The following is a 12972-nucleotide window of genomic DNA, read 5'->3' on the forward strand; positions in this document are numbered from 1 at the left end:
ACCATTCTGACACTGCAGACAGTCCCAGCCTACATCCCTTTGCAGGCCCTGTGTCTTTCTTAGTGTTTACAGCTGGAAGGTGGTGGGTTCGGGGGGGGGGGAGTTTTCAAGGCACCTTTAAGGAAGACAACAGAGATCTGCATGCAGTGGTGAGAGGTGGAATTGCTTTTTGTTGGCATTCTGTGACTGGGGTGGAGGAAGGGTGTGTGTGGTAGGGGCGGTCAGCCCCAGGTGTCACCACTGAGGGGTGTGACAAAATGCCAGGTGGCACTCGCCGCAGGGCCTGGGAGTGGCGCAGTGGCTTGGGCACCTGCAGGCTCCGCGCTGCCCCAAACGGTCCGCCCGCCGCCTCCCCCTCAGCTGTAGGGCAGAGGCCCTGCGGAGGCCCCGCGGAGCGTCCTGCCCCATCTCACCCTGATGCTGCTGGTGTGATTAGTATAAATCACATGAGATGTCTGAGAAGAGTGTGGGAACGGAAGACTGTCTTATCTCTTCCGCCTGAGCATGTTATTGTAACTGTACTTTCACTTTTGCAGTATGCAACAGTTGTTGTTCTGCCAGAGCTTGAAGAACACAGACGTGATTATGGATTGTCTGTATAGAATGTAAATAAAATGCAGTTTAGATCTACGGATGCTAGAAGACTTGTGTGCAGTTTTCAGATGAAAAGTGTCACAGAAAGGCACTCTGAAGATGAAGGGACATGTCATTCCAGAGATGTGCCTACCGGGAAACGCTCAGAGGTCCGGGGGGGGGGGGGGGGGGTCGGGTCTCCATTTTCCCCAGAGCATTTTTTCAACAGCCCCTCCCCCCGCGGGCGGCTGGCCCTGCCCCTAGCGCCCGATCGGCTTACTCTGCCATTGTCTGCAATGTCAGAGCAACTCAGCTGATTAGAGACTTCACTGCTGCAAGCAGAGTACAATGTAAATTACTCATTTAGTCCAAACTCATCACCTTCTAGAGCTATTTTCTCCTCCCTCCCTTGCACCTTCCAGGTCCTAAGTACAGGGGTCAAGTACAGAAGCCAATGAAGAAAGGCAATGGAATCTTATTTCAATCTTGGGAAAGTGACTTTCATTGCTCCTGAGGGCAGCAGACTAGTTAGGGGTGTGGGCGGAAATCTGTCCTCCAACTGAAGGATACAACCAGGGGGGATGCTGCTATGACACTGCTGCCCAGTATCTGCTGCATGAGTTAAGGCCAGCTCTGATTACAGGTCACACCTACAGCATACATTCAAAGCACATTGCATCCCTCAAAGAATCCTGGGTAATGTAGTTTATCCCTCACAGAGTGACAACCCCCAACATTTTAACAAACTACAGTTCCCAGGATTCTTGGGGATGACGACTGATCACGTCGCTTTGAATTAGTTTCAATGTGCTTAAAATGTATGGCGTAGCTGTGAACATAATCTTATGTCTGTGTAACTGGAAGCAACTTTCAGTTATATTTGCAATTTTTGAAAGTCTCATTGATGCCAAAATAAGCACCGATGAATCAGCAAACTGAATTAGTGAAATAAAGTCTCGGTTTTTTTTGTTTTGGTGGGGTGGGGATTTCATGAAAGTGTTTATCTGGGTCAATTGCATGGATTTTTGGTTGAATCACTGTTTCGCATGAGCTCTAGAATCCAGACATAGTTGCCAAGTATTATTTTTATTAACATTTCTCAGATGCCTTTTACAAGCCAGTCTCAGGGTGACCTACAAACAATACTAAAGATACAAAAGGCTTTAAGCATCACAGCAGCAAACAATGGTTTATATGTACAATACTAAAACCACCCCAGTAAAGTGCCTAAATCATCAACCACACAGTAGCAGATGCCACTCAACAATTAGTGAGCATCCTGTCACATACCATGGCATTGCTTTCCTAGAATGCAAGGTGATTAGGAACTCTTTTTTTAAAAAAAGGGGGGAAGTCTTCTATTTCTACTTAAAAGATGCCAAAGCGCAGCAGTATTTGTAGTGCATCGTGCCAACCTCTACAGGTACTGCAAACAAGGTGGAATATCCTGAAAATTGGTTCCTTTGTGCCTTCTCGGATTTGATTCCTCAGGTGCATCCCAGACACTTGTAATAAAATGGAGCATTTGCATAGTGCTGAGCACAGATGAAGACTGCACATCTGTTTACATGCGCAAATACATATATCTGCCCCAAAGGTTTCCATAATTTAATAAATGCTTTGTGTAGGGCACCTCAACCTCGGATTAAATTAGCTTGTAAATCAGGTGGAAATGCTTTATTTGCATGGTGGGCTTTTGCTTTTTATTCCCCCCTACTTGTTTTGCAGTGAATTAGTTTGTCCTCCTTACCTCCCCAAATAATACAATCTACAAGAGCACTGCAGAAATTAGCAATTGATATTTAGAGTGCCGTTATCAAGTGGAAAGTAGGCGATGCCTATCTGTAGTACCTAAGGCAGGGCAAAGGTCCCAATGGTCACAACACTAATGAGGATTTGGGAACTGGGTTGTTGCTGTTGTTTGTTCAGAAGACAAATACAGATTAAAGAAACATAGCTAAAGAACATATAAAAGGTTATAGTTTAAAATCCATTAAACTTTCTATAGAATTAAAACGTATCAGTTAGAATGCAGGTAGTAAACAACACCAACACACACACACACACACACACACACACACACACAAACACACACTTAAGAGCCCTTTCCTTAAAAGCAGTCAGTTTGCAAAAACCTGCCAGTGGAAGAACAACAAGGAGGGAGCTGGTCTAGCCTCTCTAGGAGGGGAGTAACAAAGCCTGGGAGCAGCCACTGAGAAGGTCCAATCCTGCGCCCCCAACATATGTGCCTGTAAGAGTGGCAGGACTGAGGGAAGAGACTCCTCAAAAGATCTCAGAGCCCAGGAAGTCCATGCGAGAGAATACAGTCCTTCCGAATGCCTGGGTTCTACACAGAGTTCTTCCTCCCAGCTTGCTACTGTCTCAACAGTTTCAATTAACTGTTCCAAACCATTGGATTGTTTCTGACTTTTTTTTTTTAATGTAGGGAAACATCTACAACACCCCAATTCTCACATCAAATATCACTTTCAGATATTTCAAATATCACTTTCAAACACCACCCTGTGTTTATGCCTTGTTATAGGCGTGAGTCCACCTTCTCCATATTTGCATTCATTAATTTTGCAACCAGCTGACATCCATTGATGAAAAACCAATTTAATTAGAGATAGCCTAGGAAAGTGTCATTGCACTGTAGGTATCAACAGTTCAAAATGCTCCTCAGCAGGTGCATTGTGTGCTGCTTCACTACATGACGCTTTAGGGAAAGGCTCATTGATGGAGCATCATCCCAGGTTCCATCCCTGGCATCTCTAGGTAGGACTAAGACAGACCTCTACTTTGACACCTAGGAGAACTGCCCGTCAGTGTAGGCAACACAGAGCTACTGTATATAGTCCAATGGCCTATATATTTCCCACTTGGTAGAAAGCAACTTCCTAATGTTTCTATATTTAGGAATATTCTATATTTAGTATTCAGGCACATGCATTTAGGTGCTTCAGTGATCCATTGTGTTCAGATGTGTGCACCCTAGAGGCAAAATGAATTACTCACTCATTTGAGACATTCAAGTTCTGGGGATCCTACTACAAGCAGGGACCTTGTATAGTGATGTGGAATGGCAGGCTGTGAACCGCGTTAGATGTTTGCACATTGCAGACAAGATCCATCCACTCCTTGTTCACAAGATTTCAGATCCCGGGGAGATAGCAGGACCTGCCATCCCATTGATCGCCAGGTTTGATTCAGATGATCTGATTAGCTCCCTCACTGCTCCATGTGAGTCCCTCCCAAAGTTGTGTGCTTGGTGGAAGAGAATGACCATCTCAGATAGAAGGAATGTACTGTTCTTTGGGCTAGAAATGTAACAATGAATTCAAAATAACAAATAAATAAATGGGGGTGGCTGGCCAGCCTCTTTCACTAGCCTGTCTGTGCAAATCCTATTCCTTTGACTTGTTCTTATGCATGGCTTTCAAAGTGGATTATACAAATTTGTGGAGGACATTGCTCTTAACAGCTGCTAGCCACAATGGCTATGTTTTACCTCCAATGTCAGAGGCATTATGCCTCCGAATACCTATTGCTGGGAATCCATCTTAGGAGGGCAGAATCCTGTTGACACTCATGCCCAGCTTGCATTCCTCTGCTGGGCATCTGGTTGGCTACTGTGAGAATAGGGTGCTGGACTAGACAGGCAATTGAACCGATCCAGCAGGGTTCTTGTTATGCTCTTATGTTTTAAGACTGGACTAAAGAACACACAACCCTAACTTTTTTTTTTAAAAAAAGATAAAATTAAGAATAATATTTCATTTCCAGGGACTGTTCAGCTTGGCTCCGGCAGACAGATTACAGACCTCCAGCCTTTGCAATCAAACCGCAGAGTCTGACAAAGCCCCCATGATCACAATAAAGTGAATTATAGCTTTAATGCAAAAAGTATTATTCACATAACCCCTAAAGCCTGTTTCTGCCGAGGTGGTTTTGAATAATGCTTTTGGACTTTCCCATCCTGCTGTTTGTACCTTGCCCCTGCCCCTGTCTGTGGAGTCGAAGGGCTTTGCTTCTCTCTCTCCCCCTTCTGCTTTTCCTTCTCCTAAAGAGAATATAATCGCTCGATTCTGCCTAAAATTAGAGGCTGCTGTAAAGCTTGTGTGGCAGATGATACTGTTTGTGAATAGTGATCTTTGCAAAGCAATTGCCTGGTCTGTTCCTCCTTAATGACATCCTTGAGAAAGGGGAATGAAAGGCGGGCTGGGGGAATCTGTGCTAAATCAGTGAATATTGATCCTAGTTATGGCTCTTTTGCTTGTTGTTTGTCATTGTTATTATTGTGGGTTGTTGATAATTAGAGGGAATGACAGGGCTCCACTAATCCAGCCAAATTGCCTGGAGATTAGAGATTTATGCAAGGCCCCCGTCAGTGGGTGTTGGAGCAGCTGGTTACGAAAGCTCCAGGCCTGAGTAAATGGCAGACACTCCATCCTTCCTGGCAGAATATGGTGTGTTTGCAGAAGCCTAATGCCAGGTGCTAGTGTGAACCATCAGGACTGGGTTCACAAGGGAGGGGGGGGATGACAAATTGATTAATATGGATTGAGGCCCATGTCAAAAACATCTGAGAGAAGGTACAGTGAGGGCTAGCTCCATGTGAAGCCCCCTTCCCAACATCCTTCACCATCACCGACCCCTGAAGGATTGCCAGCTGCAGAGAGAAACACTACAAACTACAGAGGGCGATAGCAATCTGCCTGCCATTTTACATTTCCCACAATGCATTTGGGAGGAAAGGCCATAGCTCAGTGCTAGAACACCCATCTTGCATGTAGAAGGTCCCAGGTTCAATTCCTGGCATCTCCAGGTAGCACTGGGATCATCTCCCTGCCTGAAAACCCGGAGAGCCATGTTGGTCAGTGTAGACAATTACTGAACTTGATGAGCTCAGTGTAAGACAGCTTCCTCTCTGTTTGCATGTTGGTGTTGTGTCCCTCCAGACCACTGTCAGAAATTCACAGTGGCAGCTTGTCTTCTGAGGCTCAGTCGCCACTGTCAGTTGGCTCTGCCAGGGCCAGAGAAATGGGTGAGGGACAATATCCATGTAATTGGCCTTGGACTTTCAAAGCTGTCCAAGAGTGCTGAGTTTGGGTGGTGGCCCTGGCTACAGGTTCTGGGGGCCCTTGGGCAAGAGACACACTGCAGGAACCCTTCTAGAGCTCACTCAGCTTTATCCTTTATCCTGGCACTGCTGCCTGTTCCATTGCCTTCTTCCTTTAGGTTGTGGAGACTTTTTCAGCCTGAGGGCTGCATTCTCTCTTAGACATCCTTCCGTGGGGTGTGCCAGGGACTGAAGGAAACTGGAGTCCTGAAACATCTGGATGGCAGCACAAGTCCCTTATTCCCAGTCTAGATCACACTAGGAAGCTTCCTCCTGCCAAATCAGAAAACGGGTCCATCTAGCTCAGTATTGTCTACACTGACTGGCAGGGGACACTCCCAGCCTTATCCAGAGATGCCAGGAATTGAACATTCAAGATAGATGCTCTTTCACAGAGCTGTGCAGCTGTCTGACCTAATTGGTGTAGCAGGACAAAACTGAGCGCTGGGATCCAACTGGGGGCTGCGTGCATCAGACCCTTCCTGACACTGCTCAGATATGCAGCCTCCTCCTTCTCATCTCTCCTCATCCTCTCCTGTCTTGCCTTTAGTTAGCGGGTTGACTGCCTTGGCTCAGCAAAAGGCAATTAAGCCGTCCCCATAAAATAAACATGAGCGAGAGTCGCCTGCCGATTCACCAGGCATGTATTTGCCTGAGTGCTAATTTGTGGAGGATTGAGGGCTCAGTCTGCAGTGATCAACCCAGAGTGCTCTGGATTATGCAAACGCAGTTCGGTAATGGTGTGATTTCTCCCTCCTCTGGCTGCTGAAATTTATGTTTGCAACCTAAGTTGACAGGGAAGTTTCATTCCTTGGATCAAGATGACTTTCCCACAGCCTGTGCGATGTAATGGGTAGAGCAGTGCTAGCCCATATTGGACTACAACTCCAATCATCCCTGGCCACTGGGTGTGATAGCTGGGGTTGATGGGGCTTGTAGTCCTACAATGTATGGAGGACACCGTGTTGGCTATCCTGGGTTAGTATCTGACTAGGAGTGGTGGGACTTGGGTTCAAATGCCTGCTCAACTCCACAGCTCACTGGGTGACTTTGAGGTGACCATCTCTCAGCCTAACCTACTTGGCAAGGTTATTGAGTCAATAAATTCCAGGGGCAAAGGGAGATCCTGTCTGTTGTACTTGGAAGATGGTGTGTGTGTGTGGAAACATGGGTCCTATCTTTGCCACAGGATGTTGCAACACAACAACAATAACAATTTTTTATACCCCACCCACTCTGGGCGGCTTCCAATGGAATATTAAAATACAATAACCTATTAAACATTAAAAGCTTCCCTAAACAGGGCTGCCTTCAGATGTCTTCTAAAAATCTGGTAGTTGTTTTTATCTTTGACATCTGGGGGGAGGGTGTTCCACAGGGCAGGTGCCACCACCAAGAAGGCCCTCTGCCTGGTTCCCTGTAACTTGGCTTCTCGCAGTGAGGGAACCACCAGAAGGCCCTCGGCGCTGGACCTCAGTGTCCGGGCAGAATGATGGGGGTGGAGACGCTCCTTCAGGTATACTGGACCAAGGTCGTTTAGTGCTTTAAATGTCAGCACCAATATTTTGAATTGTGCTCGGAAATGTATTGAGAGCCAGTGTAGGTCTTTCAAGACTGGTGTTATATGGTCTCAGCGGCCGCTCCCAGTCACCAGTCTAGCTGCCGCATTCTGGATTGGTTGTAGTTTCCGGGTCACCTTCAAAGGTAGCCCCACATAGAGCACATTGCTGCCCTGGACACAGAATTAACCTGCACCTCCATGGTCAGCTGCGAGTCCAAAATGACTCCCATTTCAAAGAATGTCAGACTCTGCATTCAAGACAAGTTGTTGGAGGATACGCCTATCATTTCTCAGTAGCCACAATGGTTATGTTCTACCTTCACTGTCAAAGGCAGTATGCCCTTGAATACTAGTTGACCACTGTGAGAACAGGATGTTGGACTAGATGAGCCTTTGACCTGTTCCAGCAGGGCTCTTCTTATATCCTTAAGCACACTTTGTGCATGTGGAATCTTGCCAACATTGCATGGCTCCCTTCGGTGTTCTGACTGCTGGTTTGCAATGCTGGGGAAGATCCATGGTATATTCCTCCCAGGAACATACAGTCTCAGCAAACAGATGGTGTGTGTGTATGCTTGGGTGGACTGGGGGCTGTGTATTTAAATACTGCCTCATTAATATATAATGACCAACATATGGAAAGCTTAACAGAGTGCTGGGATGGAACTCGGAATGGAACATTGCCCATTTGGGGGTGCAGTTGTGCCCCATGATATTTCTTGATGTAGTTGTTAGGCTGTGAAAACAGTACATCTGTGGGGAGCAACTTTAAACATTGCCAGTTTGGGGAAATGTTTGTGTTCATGATATTCCCTTGTTGTAGTTAAGGAGCTGTAAGGAAAGCTGTCTTAACAAGACTGCATTTTGACACCCACCCAACCACTTTTCTTCCCGAAACCCTTCCTTGTTCCAGTCCCTGGAGGCATTGCTTCGGAGTCTCTCACATTCACCCCCTTGGAGGACATGATTTTTCTGAAATGGGAGGAACCAGTGGAGCCCAATGGCCTCATCACACAGTACGAGGTATGTTGTAAAGCCCTTTTGGGGATTCCTTGACTTTTTACCAGCATTAAAGAGATCTTATTTATTTTATGTATTTGCTATTACATTCTGCTTTATCTTTCTGAATAAACACAAAAGTGGCTGCTATACAAAGCACAGAAACAGGAATACGTCAAATGCAAGAAACAGTACAGTTAAAAAAATGGAAAAAAAAACCAAGGCTGAGCTGGCAACAGATCCACCGAATCCACAGCAGCTGGAGATAAGCACCAGCTAAAAAAAAATCAAATGGAAACAGATATGCTTGCTGAAGCAAAATTCAACAGCAAAAAAGAATTTCAGTAGAATCTGTATGCTTATTGCAGAGTCAACTCTTTATTTGGTGTCTGAAGGTGCACAGCATCATGGTTAGGTGGTCCCTCTGGAGGGGGGGGGGGCTAGTCTGTGCACTGAGAAACTCCTCCACCTGATAGATATCCTCCAATCTTCAGCCAGAGTGAGCTCCCAAACAGGACCTCAGCTGTCAATCAGAATGCAAGAAGTTTGATGCATGGTGGAGTGTGATCTTTCAATATATCTCATGGCCCTTTGGGTATCTAGTTCCCCAAGCGTGTATGGCTTTACAGGTAGGAAGCAGCACCTTGATTTGCACGTAGAAACAATATGCAACCTGTGGACATCAGACAACACTGGAGTAATATGATCAGTTGGCCATATTTCTGATGGCAACATTTTGCATCCTTTTACAGTTCCAGACAGTTTTCCAGGGCAGCCCCAAGTGCTCATGTTGCAGTAGTCAAGCCAAGTGTATTAACTACATGATATTTATGATCAGGGCACCACTGAGCCTCTTGGGCTTGCTGATCGGAAGGTCTGTGGTTTGTGTGACGGGGTGAGCTCCCATTGCTCTGTCCCAGCTTCTGCTAACCTAACAGTTTGAAAGCATACCAGTGCAAAGCATCCCATTGCTCCAGAAGTGGTTTAGTCACATGACCCAGAAAGCTGTCTGTAGACAAACATCAGCTCCCTGGGCCTGAAAAGCAGAGATGAGCTTAGTCAAATTCAATTGGACTTAACCGTCCAGGGGTCTTTTACCTTTGCCTTTTACCTATTAACTGCATGATATTCACTCTATTAACTTATCAATGAAACGTCCATATGAAGAAAAACAATTTTTTTTGAAGCAATAGGCAAACTTTAGATTATGTGCTTGTGTGTGGCAGCAGGCATCATCTTGTGGAAGAAGGATTCTCTCCTGTGTGAGACAGAAGGGAGGCTGCCTCTTTTAAGATGGTGCTTTTCTGCAGGTTTTTAAAGAAGTGCCTGTTTGCTTGTTTGTTACATTTCCGCAGCACCCCAAAATCAACATTCTCAGGGTGGTTTGCAATAAAGCTTAAAATACATAAAATAGAACGAGACCTTAAATCTAGGGCAGAAGAAAACCAGAACAATCCAAAACTACAATAAAACCAGCAAGATGGGGACCATGGCATTTTAAGAGATCTTTGGAACTCTAAAACACTTCCTGAAAAACCGGGGACAGGAGGCGGGTGGGATTAGTAACCAATGTTAGTCCTACTCAGAGTAGACCCCTTGAAATTCATGGGCGTTGCTAACATGGGTGACTTAATTTCAATGGCTCTACTCTGCACAGAACTTAGTTGGAAACAACTCAGTGTTTTTACCTGGTGCCAGAAAGATCCCAAAGTGGATGGTAGGAGAGCTGGGAGGGCATTCCATAACCAGGGTGCCACCACAGAAAAGGCCCTCTCTTTGGGATCCACCTGCCATGTGCCAGATGTCATTGGGTGGGTGGGTAGTGGTCTCAAAAGATCACCATGCAGGTATTTGTGTGAGATTAGGCAATCCATTGGGTAACCTAATGCCAAACTGTTTAAGTCTGTCTAGTTTATTCCCAGTAGTTTGAACTGAGTCTGGAAATAGACTGGAAACCAGTGCAGTAGAGTATAGCAAGGTCACATCCATCATTAGTTTGTTCTTGTTCTTGTTTTATTATGCATTGTGTGGTTTTTATATTGTAATTTTATGTTGTGAACCTCCTTGAGATCTATGAATGAAGGGCGGTATACAAATTTAAATACATCGTCATACCCTCCTTAACTGTCATGGCTTCTCAAAATAATTGTGGGAGCTGTAGTTTGTTAAGATTCCCCAGCTCTCGACACACTTAACAAACTACAGTCGCCAGAATTCCTTGGGGGAAGCAGGTTCCCCAACCACCTCGATTGTGTATAGGGTTGGATGTTGGTGTGGAGCCAGTTGACAGCTCTAGAAATTCTGCAAGCTGTCATGCCAGGGCAGACATCTCAGGCAACAGCACACCTGGTGATGGGCCTTTGCATGTCAGGCTAGGCTTAAGCAATGGATAGAGGTTGCTTTTTTTCTTAGCGAGGCATTGTCGTCTCCATTCAAAGCAGAGAGAAAAGGGATACATTGTCTTTTGATAGTTTCTTGAATGAGGCTAGCTGTGTGGTGCGCTTTTTGGGGGGGGGGGGAATTCTTCCACATCCCCTCCCAAATGCAGCCAGGCAAAAAAAGCCCTCTCTTATCTCTTTTTTTCTGCTTTTCTGCCCTCTCTGGCATCAACAAAAATTATTAGAGCGCAGAAACAGCGGCATGAAGAAAGCTGATTCTTATCTCTGTGCTGCTCTGACTGCCCTGCCTTGGGCTGAATGCTGCCTCCCGGAGAATTGACACAGGCTCCATTGTAATTCCAGAGACATGTTTTACAGTCTCGGAGATTAAGGACAACTTTATAGTTCCTTCCAAACCCCATTGTTTAGAATGCAGAATTCAAGCAGCTTTTCATTTCCCTTTCTAAAAGTTTTCAGGCTGGCCCCATTCTCACCGTGGTGATAAATTTTGTTTCTGGACATACCACTTGAGACTCCAGGCAGGGGATCACAATTGATTGGCTCCCCCTCTATACCAGAAGCATATAGAGCGTGAGTCTGGGTGTGGGGAGAGGGGAGGAGAGGAAAAAAGGAATCTGACTGACTGCCCTCCCCTGCTCCTGATCGTCCTCACTGGATGTGCTGATTAACACCAGGAGAAAAGGTCAGAGTAACATCACAGCCACCCACTTTGGCCTCTGGACACACAAATTTCTGTCTCTGGCCAAATAAACTTTTGCCTCTGTCCTTGCTGGCAGCTGGCATGTGACCCTTGGAAAGTGGCTCATGCAGGAATGTGGCCCAAGGTTCCCTACCACTGGTATATTGGAACATTTGGTGACTGGTGAGTGGTGAGCTGAGCCCTTGCTTGGAATTTGAATTGATAGTCCAGATAGTATCTTCCCAACTACCCTACTGAGAACTAGGGCACAATCTTTCACTGAATCCATACGGTTGATTTGTTCTGGCTTTCCAGGTGAGTTCAGCCCCTGCTTTCTGTTACACATCATAAGAAAATAATAATAATAATAATAATAATAATAATGCTGCCTCTGGAAAACACCAGTGAAAGGGCCTCCTTGTTGGTGCACTGGGCTTCCATTCTACTGTTTTTGGAACATAGGAAACTGCACATATCCCATTTTATTCCATTGGTTCATCTTCCTTGACATTCTAATATATTGCCTACTCTGACTGATAGCAGAAATGGCAAACTAATTAATATTAAGGATGTGCACCCATCAAAGAATTAAGTTCAGACCTTGATCCAGAGCTTTGGAAAGCATACTTCCTCTGCTGTGCTTTAGAAGGCTACACAGTTCAGCTCATGGTCCAAGGCTAAGTCTACTGTGCGAAAGAAAAAGAAAGAGAAAGAGAAAGAGAAAGAGAAAGAGAAAGAGAAAGAGAAAGAGAAAGGGGGAGGAAGCTTTGTTATCCCCAGATCAACAGCTATAACTTAATCCTTTTTGGCAGAAGTGGATGACATTTGTAGGCATGCTGTCCCCTTCAAAGTGTCTAGTTGGCCTCAGTCTGTCTTGAGAGGAAATAGAAGAGTGTGCCATCAGAGGTAAAGTCAAACCGTTGGAGAGCTACAGTGCCTGCTGTGGCTGTAGAAACCAGTAAGGGAGAGACATTGAAGCTGGGGTGTCTGTCTCCAGGCACTGCGGTCATCTGAAAGGGATTCCCACAAGGCAGGGTTAATGTTGCCAGCCTTCACGTCATGTCTGCAGACATCTTTAAAATGCAGAGTTGGTCTGCCAACAGGCCTGGTTCCTGAAGCACCAAATTACATGCAAATAGAGCCAGTGTGTGTGTGTGTGTGTGTGTGTGTGTGTTCGATTGTTGCAACCCGCCTTGGGACCTTGTGATGAAGGGCAGGTAATAATTGCAACAACAACAATTCTTCACCAGATTTGTTTCTGTATTCTGATGCTGACATTTTCTTAAAGTATATCCATTTCTCCTAGATCAGCTACCAGAGCATTGAATCCTCTGACCCAGCAGTCAATGTCCCTGGCCCACGACGTACCGTCTCCAAGCTCCGAAATGAAACTTACCATGTTTTCTCCAACCTGCATCCTGGGACAACCTACCTCTTCTCAGTGCGGGCACGGACTGGCAAGGGATTTGGCCAAACGGCTCTGACCGAGATCACCACTAACATCTCAGGTTGGTAGCAAGAAGAGCAAAACGGCTGTTGTTTTTTCATCTAGGCTTTGCTCAAAGTTACAACTTGTCCTGGAGTTCTTTGGGTGTCTGCCATTGCAAATTGGATGGGATGTGGTTTGGATGTAGTGACA

General features: G+C 45.6%; 1 protein-coding gene across 10 annotated transcripts in view; it reads left to right on the forward strand.

Annotated features, from left to right (window-relative positions):
* PTPRU (protein tyrosine phosphatase receptor type U) overlaps nt 1-12972 on the forward strand; it is a 389916-nt gene that overhangs the window by 244307 nt on the left and 132637 nt on the right. For all 10 annotated transcript variants that reach the window (XM_081868648.1, XM_081868652.1, XM_081868653.1 and 7 more), the window contains exons 9-10: nt 8170-8279; nt 12640-12841. In XM_081868648.1, coding sequence (XP_081724774.1) covers nt 8170-8279; nt 12640-12841 — 312 coding nt within the window. The remainder of the gene's footprint in view (nt 1-8169; nt 8280-12639; nt 12842-12972) is intronic.

The sequence above is a fragment of the Podarcis erhardii genome (assembly GCF_964252035.2).
Source record: "Podarcis erhardii genome assembly, chromosome: 7".
Classification (NCBI taxonomy): Eukaryota; Metazoa; Chordata; class Lepidosauria; order Squamata; family Lacertidae; genus Podarcis; species Podarcis erhardii.